This window comes from Nicotiana sylvestris, chromosome 4, assembly GCF_000393655.2.
Source record: "Nicotiana sylvestris chromosome 4, ASM39365v2, whole genome shotgun sequence".
Lineage (NCBI taxonomy): Eukaryota > Viridiplantae > Streptophyta > Magnoliopsida > Solanales > Solanaceae > Nicotiana > Nicotiana sylvestris.
The window spans coordinates 109,303,862-109,321,364 of NC_091060.1; the positions used below are offsets into that span (position 1 = coordinate 109,303,862).

Sequence of the window (17,503 nt, forward strand, 5' to 3'; positions counted from 1 at the left end):
CACCATTTGAAGCCTTGTATGGTAGGAGATGTAGATCTCCCATTGGGTGGTTCGAAGTAGGATAAGCTGAATTAATAGGGTTAGACCTTGTGCATCAGGCTATGGAGAAAGTCATGATTACCAAGGAAAGGTTAAAAACTGCTCAGAGTCGCCAAAAGTCTTATTCGGACATCTGTCGCAGAGAATTAGAGTTCAAAGAAGATAATTGGGTATTTTTGAAGGTTTCCCCCATGAAGGGTATCATGCGGTTTGGAAAGAAAGGAAAATTGAGTCCAAGGTATGTCGGACCGTACAGAATCATTCAGAGCATTGGTCAGGTGGCATACAAGCTCAAGCTACCACCCGAGATGTCATCGGTACACCCAGTCTTTCATGTGTTTATGTTGAAGAAAGTAGCGGGAGATCCGTCCACTATTGTGTCGGTTGAAACTATTGAGGTTAATGAAGAACTGTCATATGAAGACATTCTAGTTGCCATTCTTGATAGGCAAGTCCGAAAATTGTGAAATAAGGAAATTGCCTCCGTAAAAGTGTTATGGCGGAACCAGCAGGTTGAGGAAGCCACTTGGGAAGCAGAGGAAGAAATGAGAAGGAAGTACCCACATTTGTTCGTATACCCATGTAATAGCTTTTATGAATTTGGTTCCTATGAACTCTGTATCCTTTGGTTTGGTCTATGTAAAAACTGTTCTGTTTTGGTAGTATGTTGCTTATGCGGCCATGGTTAGTGTCGTTACAAGTTATGTCATGTCTATAAATTGTGTATATGTTGTTAGGATATGTTTCTAGGGCTCTCTGACAGGTGGATAGGCCTAGTTACAAAGGAAACTTTGGCGAAATTTTTGGAAATTTAGGGAGTTAGCCAAATTTGGGGCTGTTGAGATATTCCGTGATGTGAAAAAGCTGAAGTTGCATAAGGATTGCTAATGAGTGAACCTTAATCCTAATTTGAGGATGAATGATCATAAGTGGGGGAGGATGTAAGGCCCCGTGAAATTTCTACTCAAAAACACGAAATCTCATAGTGCCAAGTTAGGATCATGTGTTAGAAATTCGTAAAATTCTTCGTGGCGAGCTTGCTCGCCGCGGTGAAGACCCTTTGGATTGATCTGTGCATTAAAAAGTTAAGGAAAAGTATTTTTCATTAAAGCGCATTTCTGCGATCCATTATGCAGTCGCATAATAGCTATGCGGACTGCATAGTTACCGTAAAGTGAGGCAGTTTGATGGTTAATTTTTAGGTCAACTACGCGGCCAATTATGCAATCGCATAATCACTATGCGGGCCGTATAGACAACACATAATCTCCTTGGAATTTTTGCGAGGGGCAGTTCTACGGTGCATTATGCGATCGCAAAACCGGTATGCAGACTGCATTCTTGTCGCATACCCGGGCAGTTTGTTCAGGTTTTGGAGGCCATTTTGTGGTCCCTTTTGCGGGCCGCATGTCTATTATGCGATCGCATATGCGATCACAGATTGTGTCGGAGTTGCTATTTTCTAACTTTTAAAACTAGACCCCATCCCGTTAAAACATCCTATTAGACCCCTTTTATGCTATTTTACTGCAAATAGAGTGAAAGAGGGAGTTCTATAGGGAGAAACTAACTCTCACCAAGTCACTACAATCCTTGCCCAAATCTTTGAAGGCTTTCAAGTAAAATTTGCTAGGTCTTCATCCTAAGAGGTAAGAACTTGAGCTCTAATCTATGATTTCAAAATTTCTATTAAAATAAGTGATTAACAAGTGGGTTCATAGGTATAAGGGTTGATTTTCTTGCATGCAAATGATAATAGGGTATGGGGAGATTGTGAGTTAAAAAGATAGCAATTCGGGTGTAAGACGATAAATATCTCTCACAAAAGGGTCCTAAAATCACAATGCACAATTAGTGCTTGATAATACACTCGAATGAGCTAGAATCTTAATCATGTCTCTAATTCGTGGTTCATCTTGTAATTCTCATAAAATAGAATCAAGTTGCTAAGAGTTCCAGAATTTTGTAAGAATTTATGGAAAACTCTATTAAGGTATGTATGGCTAAAAACCCCTCTTCTTAGAAATTGAGCTCCGTTGGTGTCTATGCAAATATGATAAGGCTAAATTTTGATTGATGTATTGATTGTTATTTCACATGAATTGATTTTGAAATTATATGTATATATACATTAAAGGTGTGCCTCAATATGTGCAATGTACTATTCTAGATATTTAAAGATGTGTGAAGAATATGAACCATGTGTTGAAATGCCTAGACTTCACGTCAAGATTAAAAACTCTGATTATCATGCCAACTATGTAAAATCTTACATATGCTTAAAATTTAAATTGCTTTTGTATGTGCCTATGATATTAAATTGCAAGGTTAACATTGAAAATGGAAATGATGTGATAATTGTGGGCCTAAGTTCCTATGAATTGATATATGTGGAATAAAGATTGAAATGAGATGATTAATGAGAAAGGAACATTGTCTTGGTAAGGCGTCCTAGCCGATCAGGCCGTGATCGGACGCCATGCCGCATACATGGAGGTATTGTACTGATATTGAATTCCGAAAAGTGAGAATGAGATTGTGATTGAGGTACATGTCTCAAATGAAGCAACCTAGCCTATCGGGTCGTGATCGAACTCCGCTCAAGAAAGCGGTGGTATTGTGAATGATGATGAACGGTATTAAAGTCCCCAAACTAAAGCTATGGAAATTGTGTGAAAGTTATGTCATTCTTTTAATTGATGATGTGGTATTCAGTTAAAGTTTTTGATTGTCCCTTGTGATTTCCTTATTCTTGTATGATAGTTTTTTTCTAGTGAGATGTTGTTTAGTTATACATACTAGTACTATTCCATAGTACTAACGTCCCTTTTGCCGGGGGAGCTACATTTTTTAATGGATGTAGGTGGTTCTATAGCGGACAGTGTCGATCGTAGGTAGTGGAGTATTCTCCTCTCAGAAGTCTTGGTGAGCCTCTTTCCTTCAGGGGTTAAGATGTACACCTTTTGTTATAAAATTTTCACTTTTGAGGTATAGTCGGGGCCTTGTTGTCGGCGTTATCATAACTATCTTTTGTATCCTTAGAGGCTCTGTAGATATTTGTGTGGGTTATGTTCGAGTATTGGATGGGTCGCTAGACTATGTTGTAATTCTAAACTCTTGTTTTCTCTAAACTGTAACTATATGAATCTTGGAAACTTCACCATGGTTTAAGGTTGTGATACAAAATGAACTAACAATGTTGAATGTACGATCTTTCCTATTGTCTAAATAAACAAAAGCATGGTTTCTTTAATCATATTAAGTTGGGTAGAAAGTGTTTAAAAAGGCTTTCTCAGTTAGGTTCACTCGATTGAGCGTCGGTCGCACCTCCCGAGGTTGTGGCATGACAGATTAGCTAAAAAGTGGAACGCTATGTTGGAAACGATTACCAGGTTGTGCTGGCAAAGTCATCGGGTTATGTCGGAAAGGTCCTCGGGTTATGCCGGGGAAGTCATCGAGTTATGCCGGAAAAGGTTCTCGAGTTATGTCGGGGAGGTCCACGAGTTATGCCAGGATAGTCATCGGTTTATGTCAGAAAAGGTCCTCGGGTTATGCCGGGGAGGTCTACGGGTTATGCTGGGAAAGTCATCGGGTTATGCCAGAAAAAGGTCATCGGGTTATGCTAGGGAGGTCCACGGGTTATGCCAGGAAAGTCATCGTGTTATGCCCGAAAATGTCCTTGGGTTATCCCGGGGAGGTCCACGGGTTATTCCAGGAAAGTCATCGGGTTATGCCGAAAAAAGGTCATCGGGTTATGCTGGGAAGGTCCACGGTTTATGTCGGGAAAGTCATGGGGTTATGCCGGAAAAGGTCCTCGGGTTATTCTGGAAAGGTCCTTGGGTTATGCCGGTGTAGTCATTGGGTTATACCGAAAAGGTCCTCGGGTTATGCCAGGGAAGTCATCGGGTTATACCGGAAAGGTCATCGGGTTATGCCGGGAAAGATCCTCGGGTTATCCATGGATCAACTAGGGAGTGGGACCCTATGTGGAAAAGACAACCAGGTTATGCTGGTAGCGATTAGGGAATGGGACCCTATGTTGGGAAAGATTACCAGGTTATGCTGGTATCGACTAGGGAATGGGAAAATATACTGGAAATGACTACCAGGTTATGTTGGCATCAACTAGGGAGTGGTACCCTATGTTGGGAAAAGATTACCAGGTTATGCTGGCATCAACTAGGGAATGGGACCCTATGTTGGGAAAAGACGTAGCTAGAGATTGGAGACCATATGCTGCCATGATTTTGAGTTTTTCTTCTTCTTTCTTTTCATTTCATTTCAACATCATCATCATTTTTTTTTCCAGAGAATGAGTAAATGCGGGAAAGAATTTAGGAGGAGACTTCCCTTTTTTGGAGGTGTTGCTGCAGAGCTATTTTTTAGCCCTTGCGCACTTTCTTTTGGTTGCACCTTATTCTTGCAAGTTTGCTTTTGGATTGCACCTGTTTCGTGTTTTTTTTCAAACAAAGAATAATTTGTTAGTTTGAAGCGGTGGTTGGTTTTCTGGCCTTGATTATTTCAATCACTTGTTCTCGGCCCTTTCAACTGCAACTGGTTACTTCCTGAATACCGATTGCATTTCAGACCCCATAGGACCTCTAGTTTTTTCCAGACTTTTCCATGACGGTTGGTTGGTGGAACTCAGCCTTATCGACTTTATTTTTCCTTCGTAGGCCTTTCCCCCTTCATTTTTTCTTTTTAATTTTTTTCTTTTTTTTTTACTTTTTGCTCCTCAAACTTTGTCGAAACGGCTAGTCGCGTGGGACTTAGCCTTTTCCAACTTTATTTCGCCTTCATAGGCCTTTCATTTCTGGCTTCTTTCTTCCAACTTTAATTTCAGATCATCTGGGTATCTTGGCTTTTCAAAACTTTGCCGAGACGTTTAGTCACGTGGGACTTAACCTTTTCAACTTCATTTTCTTTTATAGGCACTTCAATTTGATTTTCTTCTTCTGAGATTTTGGATTTCGAAGCATCGGCCGCCATGGCCAGTCGAGGTCGACTTGATGCCCCTGACGAGGCTGGGTGCATTTTTGTACATTAGCTCATGTCAAACGAAAGCCCTATAAATCAGTCTTGCCATCCCTTCTTTGTCTCACTTCCGGATTAGAGTTAGACCGAAAGGGATTCAAAGAAAAATAAACAATGGACAGGATAATGAATTTAAACAAGAGGTATCCCTTTTGGGGAGAAGAAAGAAGGACTTATCTGGAGTGCATGCGGACTTCAGTGAACATGACATACCTTTTTGACTGGATGCCTAATCTGTGTAAACCGTCCGACTCTCGGAAAGTTATCACAACTTTGCCTTGAAACCAGGAACCTCGCCAGGACGTTGTTGATGCTGATGGTTGCAAGGATCCTCTTTTCGATCAGGGGCACCCTTTGCTGGTTTTCACGAGCTGACCTCTCTTATTTCTCTTCTCACCATCGCCTTATAGTGCTCTTTGCTAGTTTTCACTAACAAGACTCTCATTTTCCATTCCTCTGCTTATCATCGCCTCGCGGTGCCCGTATAGGTTTTCACCAATAAGACTCTCTCATTTTATTTCTCTCATTTAATTGTAGCAGATACAAGTAACTGTATCCTCCAGTTTGAACTTCTTTATCGATTGATCAGAAGGACTTTGGACGGGATTTAGGGTAAAAAAAGTTTAGATTGAATTACAACTTTGGAACTTTTCAGGCGAACCGTCGCCGAACCATTATATACTCTGCCCTAGTTTCAACTTTAGGGGAATATGGATTTTTGTTTTGGTTTGACTGAACCCCAGAGAGAGGCTGCCTACGTATCCTTTCGGAATCAAGTCGAACGTTATTCAAGAAACTTTGTTTTTGATTTTCTTTTGTTTTTCTTCTGTTTTGTTTTGTTTTCTCTTTCTTTTTCCTTTCCTTTTTCCTCTTTTTTCATTTTTCATTTCATTTTCTTTTTTGCCTTTTCTTCCCTTTTTTATTTTTCTTGTTCTTCTCTTTTCATTATGTTTTTTCTTTTTTCATTTTCATTCATTTTTTCATCATTTTTTTTCAATAACACTTTCAGGTTCCAAAGAGGGTAATCAAAGAAGAGTAACCGCCTCAAGTGGTTTACAAAAGGGTTAATGGTGTTTGGGTAGCGAGAATGAAAGCCTTCGTCATCCCAACCGAAGAATATTAATACTATATGGAGGATCATACATAGTACCTTTTGGCTGCATTTGCATTGACAGTTATTTTAGGGACATTTCCTTCGATGTGTCCCAAGTACAACGCACTTTTTTGGCAGTACTCTTGTTGCAATGTATGGACCTTCCCAATCAGGAATCAATTTTTCTTCAGCTGTTCCAACTCTTTGTTTTATTTCCTTAAACTTATCTTCATTGTGATCTAATTCTTGATTCATTATTTCGAGGTCTGACAGTGTTTCAGGATCTAGGCATGAAGTCTACAAGCTTGTCATGTTATTAAAATCTGCATTTAACAAAACTAAAAAGAGAATAAGAAAAATGATAAGATTAAGAAAAGAGACATTCCTAGACAATGAAATATTAATTTCATTTGATTTTGATTTTTTTTAATTTCAAAGATAGAAGTGTTTACATCAGAAAGTAAGACAATAAAGTAGAACATCTGGATCACACCCTAAGATAATTCGGACGTATAAAGGATATCAAGACTGGCTACCGAGACTCTCGTCTGATGGGGAACTTTCAGGATTAGCAACCGTCTTTCGGCTTTTCTTCTGTCTTGGCAATGGCTGCAATGGCCTTCAGTGCCAGATCAAATTCTTCATCTTCACAAATAATTCCAACTACTGGCCCATTTGTGAGAGTAAGCAGAGAATTGTTCATCATATTAGGAGCCTCTTCGTCCCAAAAAATGATTATTTCAGCTTCAATCAAGTCTTCAACTGCCTTTTTAAGGGTCCAACAGTCCTTCGTACTGTGTCCAACAGCTCCAGAGTGGTATTCACATCTAGCATCAGCTCGGTACGAGGGTGACTCGGGGTTCGGCTGGTTCGGGGCCACTGGCTGTAATAGATCTTGCCTAATTAGCTTTTGGAACAAGCTTGAATACGATTCACCAATAGGGGTGAACTGGTTCTTTCTGAAAGGCTCTATTGGGCGAGGATTGTACTGGGGAATATTTGGTTGGGGATTATATGGAGCTTGGTAAGGATGGGCATTTATAGGAGATGGAGCTCCGTTTTGTGTATGATGTTGTGGCCGCGTGTAAGGTTGCACGTTCATGACCGCATAAGGAGGTGGTCCCACGAAATAAGCAGCATTTTGAAGGGGATAATATTGTTGAGGGAACTCAAGAAGCATATATGATTGGCTGAATGACATGCGGGCCCCCTTAGAGATGGAAGCCATCATGGCTCCTTCTTCTCTCCCGTTTCCATTTATCAAACCCTCTGAACTATTTTGAACATCTGGTGAAGTGGACTTAAAGGCAGCATGACTCAAGATTCGCCCTATTTTTAAACCGTTTTCAACCATTTCCCCAATTTTCATAGCCTCAACGAACGGCTTACCCATAACAGACATCATGTTCTGGAAGTAGTTAGCCTCTTGGGCTTACAAGAAGACACTGACCATCTCGGTCTCTTCCATTGGGGGTTTCACCCTGGCAGCTTGTTCATGCCACTTGATGGCATACTCGCAAAAACTTTCCGCAGTTTTCGTTTTCAAATTGGACACAGAGTTTCTGTCGGGAGCAATGTCCACATTATACTGGAACTGGAAGACAAAATCTTGGGCCATATCGTCCCACACGTGCCAATGAGTAATTTCTTGATCCGTATACCACTTAGAAGCAATTCCGGTGAGGCTTTCCCCAAAATAGGCCATTAGCAGCTCCTGTTTTTCACCAGCACCCCTCAGCTGGTTACAATATCATTTCAGATGAGCGGAAGGGTCTTTGTGCTCGTCGTACTTTTCTAATTTTGGCATCTTGAAGCCAGCTGGCAAGGGGACATGGGGAAACATACAGAGGTCAAAGTATGAGACACTCTTTTGTCCACTCATACCTTGCATGTTTTCCGTCTTTGTTCCAGGCTCTTCATCTTCCGAGCCATTTCCTCCTGCTCGGGATTTTTAATGACCTTTTCTTACTCCATCGAGAGACCATATTGCAGAGGTTGAGTGAAAGAGTATGGGGTCACATATGTTATTTCTGATTGAAGCTGTGGACCTTGAAAGGTGAACATTGGAGGCTTAATATACGGTCATGGTAAAGTTGGTTGTGCTCTGGTATAGACTGGTGCTGCAGAGAACAATATTGGAGGCGCCTTGGAAACTGGCGCTTGGGGGCGAACCACAGAAGGCATGCCAGGAACATTGAATGGCATTGGAGGGTGCCCGCATGGGATGAGCAGGCTGGGCACATGGACGTTGGTAACCTTACCTGACATGGGGATCAACTCAGTGAATCCAAGGATTGCACTTGGCAGTTCCCTACCATTAGACCAGGCGTCCCACATTTCCAATATGTGAAGACGCAACATCTTATTCTCTTCAGCAGCTGCTGATTCTAGCTGCAGAATAGTCGATGCCGGGCTATCCTCAGGATCGATGATTTGTAGATGGCTTTTAGAGGCCATAGGAACCTTTCTGTTGTTGTGAAGTAAGGATGGGAAGCAAGATTACCAACAAAACCAACTACCTGAATAGAACCTAGCTAATTTGCACACCCAACAACCTTGTTAGTTTTGAAACATTTAACATATAGGAAATCGCACGTTAGGATGCAATGCACCTAACAGTTAAACGCTTCTACCGTGTGTTAGAACGGTTGCATGTTTCATCCCGGCCCTAACTAACCTTTTTTACACTCTGTAACTCGTTTTCTTTAATTTTTCCTCTCTTTAATCACTATTTATTTTCTCATTTTATTTCTGTCACTCTTTTATTTTTGGCACTCTCTTTTCTCTTTTCGTTTTGTCACTCTTTTATTTTTGTCGCACCTTTTTTTCGTTTTCTCTCTCTCTTTTTTTTCTTTGTTTTTTCTTTTTTTTCACTCTTTTCTTTTTTTCACACGATTTTTCCTTCTATTTTTTTTTCAATTTATTTTTCACTAAATTAATTTTATGGCTATGATCGAATCTGATGGGGATTGCCTCAATTAATTTTTCCTTCTCTTTTTCTCTCTCATTTGTTTTCTCTTTTTCTAAAGAAGAAAGAAAATATTTATCTGATTTTGGATATTGCCTCTTAATTTTTGAAAGAGGCACTTTTAAGAAAATATTTCGACTTTCGGAGTTTTTTTTAAAAAAATTTACAAAAGTCCTTCTAAAGAAAAACAAAAATATTTTTGGACTTCTATTTCTCAATTTTTATGGACATTTACAAAGAAAGATTTCTAAAGAAGAAAAGAATATTTTTGAATTTTTATTGTTGGATTTTTTGAAAGAAATACTTCAAAATGAAGGAAGCCCGTATTTTGGACTTTGATTTTTTTTATTTCTTTTTTTTCGTATGAAAGACTTTAGAAAGAAGGAAACTACCTTTTTGAGTTTTAAAAACTTCTTCTTTTTTTTTTTGAATTTTCTAAGGAAAGATTTCCAAAAAAAGAAACTAAAAGAAAATATTTTTGGATTTTTGAAAATTGGGGTCGGAAGCGATGAGGTTTACGTACGTATCTCACATCCGGTGAGAATTAGACCTACGTAGTTCGGTCAGTTTTGATGGAACATGGAAACATGACACTTGAAAATTTTGGCTCATTTTGAAATGACTTTTCTTTTTCTCTTTTTTTAGAATTTCGGCAGAGTTCCAAAATTTACAAATATCTACCTCTCATTTTTTTTTGATTTTTTCTTTCCCTATTCCAGTAGTCGGTCAACATGCGAGCCGAAACAAATAAATGTTCACATAGCATGTAGGATGCCTCAGGATGGTCTGTTATTTTGGGTTCACCTGTCCTAGATGGACCCATCCCCTGTGTTGAGTCCCCAAGGTCAAATACACGTGATGCAAACAAACGTTCCTACTATAGATTCGACATAAGGTCATGTTATTCTAAGTTTAAATCTAGGGTTGTATTCTAAACTTGGCTTACCCGAGCGGACAACTCGAGCCGAGGAGGGGGCAACGTACTGGGAGCACCAAAGTCTACTCGGTCTTGTTGTTGGCCAGTCTCGTTCTATTTGATATAACTTCTAACAAAAAAAGTGGGTCACACGAACGTGTGCACCATTTTTTAGAAGACTCAAAAGGGGGCGTAGGGAGACAATTTAATACAGTTCAAGTAATATCAAAGTTGTAAATAAACGGCAATTAGCACATTAGGTACACAAAATACAATAATATCAACAGTAAATAAAGCCAAATAAAAATCACATTAAAAAGATCAAATTCTTGAACCATGAACCAGAGATTCTGGGTTCGATCCCCAGCAGAGTCACCAGAGATGTTACACCTCCTTTTTTACCCGATGAGGGATATAAGGGAGTTTTTTCAATTAAAGTGAAATAAATCGAAATGGGATTATTTTTTTATTTATTTCTCAGAGTCGCCACTTGGTTTAATTTATTTGGTGTCCTAAGTCATCGATTTATTTTAAAATCCCAAATCGAGGAAAATCGACTTTATTTAAAAAGTCTGCGAACCAGAAATTTTATGTAAGGAATTCTGTTAACCTGGAAAAAGGTGTTAGGCATTCCCGGGTTTCGTGGTTCTAGCACTGTCGCTTAGCAATCTATACTTGTCTTAAATTGTTTAACTACTCATTTTTGAATCTATGTGCATTTTCCTCTTTTAATTAAGAAATTATCTTAAAACGGGTCACGCGTACGTGTACCCATTTGTTTGGCGCGTCAAAAATCATGTCACACGAACGTGTCCACAATTAATAATGCTTTATTATTATTAAGTAAGTTGCGCGAACGCATACCCCGATTTTATTTTTAGGATCGTAATTATGTCACGCGAACGTGTACACAATCACGATGATTTATTTAAATATGCTTAAAAGTATTCCCAACAAATTTTCCAAACCCGTCTTAGTTTGCATACAATGGTATTGACAACCATCACTCTTTGTCAAGTTCCTTGGATAAGTATTCAGCAAATTGACAAATCTATGCTATTATTCAATCTACCTTGTAATTTCCACTCATAAATATTAACTCTTGCACCAAAGCTTCCACAATCCACTACAATGGTAAATTATGAACTACTACTTTTCTCAACATTATAAACCAAACTAGGACTAAACACAAAACACCCACCAATAAATAGAAAGATAACAAAACAACAGATACTGCTATTATTCCAATATTTTGCATTCATCGATTGTGTTTAGCTCCATATACATAAAGCTTTGATTTTGACGGCCATCTGGGTTCCATTTAAAAATGAAAACATGAAGAAAGTATGGATTTTTTAATATGCAATTGGATTAACCATTACATCTCATTGCCTATTAACCCAAACATATCCAAGTCCTTTCAATTTTATTTTAACTTAATTCCCCCAAAGCATTTAGACCCTTAATCTTCATGCATTAATTCTAATCAAGAGATGATAGTAAATCAACATGAAGTAGATCAATCCAAAATAATGAACCAAGGAAAGTAACTCTAAAATATAAAACAAAACAGAACATAATATAAGACAAATATGATATGAGAAATGAAGTGGACCTTTGAGTGCTTTTCAATAATTGCCTCAAAACAGTTTTACACTTGATCAAGTGAGGAAAAATCCGTCGATGGGAACTCGATGGAGTAGCAAACAGCAACAACTATTGGATAGGAACTGCGAATCCACAAACGAACCCAAAACCCAAAAACCTCGAAGGGACCACGTGTTGACCGCGTCTCAATCTCAAATTTCAACCCGAAAATTAATCAGAATTTAAAACCAACAAAAATAAAATCTCAGCATCTTTTGGAAGTGGAATTTTGAGTGTTTTTTTAACTTTTCATTCAAGTGGATATCATTTTCTTTTGGATTGACTTTGGAGGAAGGTAACGGTGGTGTAGGGATGTGAAAGACTGTGGAATTTCGATGGTAATTCAAGGTATTTCCATAGTGATTTTACCGTGTATGCTCAATGAAGGAGAAAAACCCCAAAATAGACATTATATCAGTGGTCTTATGTGTTGTCGTCGTTGAGCTCTATCAGGAAGGGGGAATGTTCCATTTTTGGTCTAGATTAGGTCTAAAAAAATCTGATGTCTCCTTTTATATCTAGGTTGTTGATTAAAGGATAAGGGGTTTGGGTAGATTAGAGAGATGGGCTGGGTATTTTTGAGGGAATTGGGCCATCAGACATGATTTTAGCCCAAATTTAAACAAGACCAAATCAAAACCCTTTTTTCTTTTCCTTGATTTTTGTAATGTTAGCCATTTTAAACTCTAATTTAGTTTAATCTAATTTGTATGGTCAAATTATTTATCTATTTTTCCTAATTAATTAACTAACCTAAGAAAGCATTTTTTTATTTTTAGTTTTTTAAATGATGCATTTAGCAATGTAATTAATTCCTAAATACAAATTAAACCTAAGATGGCATGAAATTACAATGTGACAATTTTTATGGTTTTTCTCATGGTTTTAAAATATTAAACATGCATGAAATGCAACTAAATAAATAAAAACTCCTAGAAATCAATTAAAATTATTTTGGTCTATTTTTAGGAGTTATTTTTATGTAGGGCAAAAATTAGGTGCTCACATTGAGACCATCAAAATGACTCACCAAGTCAGTGCAATTGTGCACTCGATGGCTTAAAGCTTGATGATCCCGGCATTTTCACCATTCTGTGTACCATTGGGAGCGCGGATTTTGCAAAGGCATTATGCGATTTGGGTGCAAGTATCAAGTTGATTCCTTACTCCGTGTTCAAAACTTTGGGTATTAGGAAATTGAGGGCTACTTTAATAAGGTTGCAAATGGCAGACAGAACTATGAATAGGTCGCTTGGTATTGTAGATGATGTCCTTGTTCGAGTGGACAAGTTCATTTTTCACGATGATTTTGTGATCTTGGACTGTGAGGTTGATTTTGAGGTTCCGATCTTATTGGGAAGACCTTTCCTTGCAACTGGGAAGACCTTAGTTGATGTGGAAGCAGGGGAACTCACCTTCCGGGTGGGTGATGAAAAAGTGGTCTTTCATGTGTGCAAGTCAATGAAGCATCCCAACAGTACTGAAGTGTGCTCTTTTGTGGATCTTGTCATGGCAGTGACAGTTGATGATACTAGTGCAATGATCAATGTGGAGGACCCTCTAGAAGCGGTTTATTGAACCTTGATGTCAATGAGGATGCAGGCCGGGTAGAGTGTGTTAATGTTTTACATGGAATGGACTCTTACTCTTATGTGCCTCGGAAGCTCTCTTTGGATCTTGAGAATTGGAAGACTCCACCAACAAATCCCTCAATCGAGGAACCTCCCATGTTGGAGTTGAAGCCATTGCCTCCACACCTCAGGTATAAATTCTTAGGACCTAGTTCAACTTTGCAAGTTATTCTTTCTTCTTGTCTTACTAACATGCAAGTAGATGCCACGTTGGTGTTGCTCCAAAAACGGAAGAAGGCAATTGGATGGACATTGGCTGATATCCGGGAGATAAACCCTGCCTTTTGCATGCACAAGATTATTCTTGAGGAAGATGCCAAGCCCTTCGTGAAACATCAGAGGAGGTTGAATGAGGTTATGTAAGAAGTTGTGAAAAGGGAGGTAATCAAGTGGTTGGATGCAGGGGTTGTGTACCCTATCTCGGATAGTTCTTGGACTTCGCCGGTGCAATGTGTGTCGAAGAAGGGTGGTATGACTGTGGTTACCAATGTGAAAAATGAGTTGATTCCCACCAGGACTGTCACCGGATGAAGGGTGTGCATGGACTACCGCAAGCTGAATAAAGTGACCCGCAAAGATCACTTTCTATTACCTTTTCTTGACCAGATGCTAGATAGACTTGATGGGCGTGCCTTCTACAATTTCTTGGATGGGTACTCTAGGTATGACCAGATTTTGATTGCTCAGGAAGATCAGGAGAAAACCACCTTCACGTGACCGTATAGTACCTCTGCTTTTTCTAGGATGCCATTTGGGTTGTGTAATGCACCGGCTACATTCCACCGATGAATGATAGCCATATTTACCGACATGGTGGAAGACATTTTGAAGGTGTTCATGGATGACTTCAGTGTTGTGGGTGACTCGTTTGATGAATGTTTGAAGAATCTGGACAAGGTGGTGGCCCGGTTTGAAGAGACCAATCTTGTGCTTAACTGGGAAAATGCCACTTTATGGTCTTTGAAGGAATTTTCTTTGGCCATAAGATCACAAAGCACAGCATAGAGGTGGACAAGGCTAAAATTGAAATGATCTCAAAGCTTCCTCCTCCTACTTCAGTCAAGGAGGTTAGAAGTTTTCTTGGGCTTGCGAGGTTCTACCGAAGATTCATCCAAGACTTTTCTAAGGTAGTGAATCCCTTGTGCAAGTTATTGGAGAAAGATGACAAGTTCTTGTTCAATGAAGAAAGTATGAAAGCTTTTGAACTCCTCAAGTACAAACTGACAACCACTCCCATTATTACTGCACCCAATTGGACCTTACCTTTTAAGCTCATGTGTGACGCAAGCGATGTTTTGGTAGGAGCGGTTTTGGGTCAAAGAGTGAATAAGATGTTTCACCTGGTGTATTATACAAGCAAAACAATGAATGTTGCTCAAGTGAATTACACGGTGACGGAAAAAGAGTTGTTGGCTATTGTGTTCGCAATGGAGAACTTTTGGCCTTATCTCATGGGTGCCAAGGTGATAGTTCACTAGTTGATGACGAAGAAGGATTCCAAAGCTCGGTTGATGAGATGGGTCTTATTGCTTCAAGAGTTTGATTTGGAGATTGTGGACCGGAAAGGGTGTGAAAACCAAATGGCGGACCACTTGTCCCGCTTGGAGGAGGAGGGGAGGCCTCGTGATGGTGAATGATTCATTTCCTGATGAGCAATGCCTCTCTATGTCTATGAAAAGCATGCCTTGGTTTGCGGATGTTGCCAATTTCCTTGTAACCAGTATTGATCCGTATGAGCTCTCTTCTAACCAAAGGAAGAAGCTTAAATGTGATAGCTTGGACTACTACTGGGATGAGCCGTACTTGTTCAAAATCTATAATGATGGTGTGATCCGGAGATGTGTTCCGGAGGAGGAGCAATTGAGTATTCTGTATGCTTGTCATTCCTCTCCCTATGGTGGTTATCATGGTGGGGCGAGGACAGCTTCAAAGGTGTTAAGTTGTGGTTTTTATTGGCCCACACTGTACAAGGATGCAAGTGAACTGGTGAAGAAATGTGATGAATGTCAAAGAGCGGGTGGAATTTCAAAGAAGGATGAGATGCCTCTCACCACTATTCTCGTGGTTGACATATTTGATTTGTGGGGGATTGATTTCATGTGTTCGTTTGTTAGCTCTTGTGGAAACACGTATATTCTTGTGGTCGTTGATTATGTTTCAAAGTTGGTTGAGGCTGTGTCTTTACCAAACAACGAGGCCCGGAGTGTTGTGGTCTTTCTCAAGAAGAGTATCTTTAGTTGGTTTGGCACTCCTAGAGTAATCATTAGTGATGGAGGGTCTCATTTTTGCAATAAGGCATTTGACACTTTGCTTGCAAAGTATATGTCAATCACAAGGTTTCTACCCCTCACCATCCTCAAGCTAGTGGGCAAGTTGAAGTCTCCATCCGGGAGACCAAAAGCATATTGTAAAAGACGGTCAATGCAAATAGGACCGATTGGTCAAAGAACTTGGATGATGCGTTGTGGGCTTATAGGACTGCTTACAAGACTCCGATTGGTATGTCTCTATACCGGTTGGTGTTTGGGAAAGCTTGCCATCTACCGGTTGAGTTAGAGCACAAGGCTATGTGAGATTTGAGGAAGTTAAATCTTGAATGGGATGTGGCAGCAAATCTTCGGGTGTAGCAGCTTAATGAGCTTGATGAGTTCCGGTTTCATGCCTACTCATGTTCGTCCTTGTATAAGGACAAGATGAAGTACCTTCATGACAAGTATGCTCATGGTAATGAGTTCAAAGTGGGTGATTTGGTTCTCTTGTTCAATTCCCGGTTACGACTGTTTCCGGGTAAGCTTAAATCAAAATGGAGTGGACTTTTTGAAGTGGTTCTTGTGTCTCCGTTTGGTGCTCTTGATTTGAAAAACAAAAATAGTGAGATCTTCCGAGTTAATGGCCATAGAGTCAAGCACTATCTTGGCAAGTTTGATGACAGCCACGTGGTGGCATTGATCCATCTTAAGTGATTGATGGTAACATGCGTCGTGTCGCGACGTTAAATCAGGCGCTTCTTGGGAGGCAACCCATGTGTTTTTCTTTGATTTTCTTCTTAGTGTAGGATTTGCTTTTGAACTAACTGGTTGTGAGATGTGTATAGGGATGTTTGATGCAGTGCAGGACTAATCTGGAAAAAATTGGCACTCTCTAAAGTTTGGACCACTGCCGTGCTTGATTTTTCGCGGTCGTGATGGCCTTACTGCGGAGGCGGAAATTGATTGCGGTCAGTAGTGCTAAAAGGTCAAAAGTGGAGGTTCTCTGAAGTTTCAACCGCTGCCGTGGTGCATTTTTTGCGGTCCGTGGTGGTCTCAAAGCAACAACCCTTATGAGTTTCACAACCGCGGTCCGTGGTGCATTTACCGCGGCCGCGGCAGGTAAGAATAAGTGGGTCCTAGGGCTTGTCTATAAATAGAACCTTAGGGCCCCCTTTAACACTTTTTGCCCTTTGCACTCTCAATCAACATAAACTATTGTTCAGTTATGCCCTAGCTTGCACAAACACAAGATTTGAGTTGAATTTGTTTCACATTTCACATCTGGTAATTCCAATCAACCCTTAGTCTTTAATTTTGTTCTTATTTTATTTTAAATTGATAGTTATTACTTCTTCTTCTTCTACTTCTTGGATTAGATTAAGTGTTAATTAGTTAGAAATGGTTATTAACTACCTAGTGGATTGATAATGTGTTGATTAATCCTAAAATGCATAAAAAATTTGAAACCCTAGGTGTTGAGCCCAAATTTGACCTTGCGGTCCGCGGTTGTTTTTTCGCGGTCCGCGATGCACTTACCGCAGCTGCGCTCTATTTTCTGCGATCTGCGGTGCTATTGAATCAAAGAGTGGGTAGTCTGAATCCCACCTCTCCGTGGCCGCGGTTGATTTCTCGCGGTCCGCAGTCTACTATTTTGTCTTGCACTGTCAGCTACTTTTTTGCACTACTTCTTCTAGTCTTTGCACTAATAAGTTTCAACTGATTATACTTGCAGACAATGGTTAAATCTAGAGGAGGTGGTGACAAATAAAAGTGTATAGCAGAGTCCTCCCGGGGTAGGGAACGAGGCATGATTAAATTGACCCCAGCAGTTCAGAAAGCAATTGGGGAAACCAGAAAAATCATTAGAGCTATAGATAGAGATGTCTCCCATTCTGAGGGAAGTGAGTACTTGCCCTCCTGGGAGGC

General features: G+C 39.8%; 1 protein-coding gene across 1 annotated transcript; it reads left to right on the forward strand.

Annotated features, from left to right (window-relative positions):
• Positions 1-14,138: 14,138 nt before the first annotated feature.
• Positions 14,139-16,291, forward strand: LOC138889982 (uncharacterized). The gene is made up of 4 exons (XM_070173331.1): positions 14,139-14,225; positions 14,315-14,395; positions 15,180-15,827; positions 15,956-16,291. Exons 1-4 carry the CDS (start codon positions 14,139-14,141, stop codon positions 16,289-16,291), a joined length of 1,152 nt encoding a protein of 383 aa, XP_070029432.1.
• The last annotated feature ends 1,212 nt before the right edge of the window (positions 16,292-17,503 follow it).

Bases quoted from the DNA above. Each gene is read 5' to 3' on its own strand.
- LOC138889982 (XM_070173331.1), top strand. From the start codon at position 14,139: ATGGTGGAAGACATTTTGAAGGTGTTCATGGATGACTTCAGTGTTGTG. The intron at 14,226-14,314 runs GTGGTGGCCCGG...TTTGGCCATAAG, and splicing joins GTTTGAAGAATCTGGACAAG to ATCACAAAGCACAGCATAGA. The intron at 14,396-15,179 runs GTTAGAAGTTTT...TGTGTTCCGGAG, and splicing joins CTCCTACTTCAGTCAAGGAG to GAGGAGCAATTGAGTATTCT.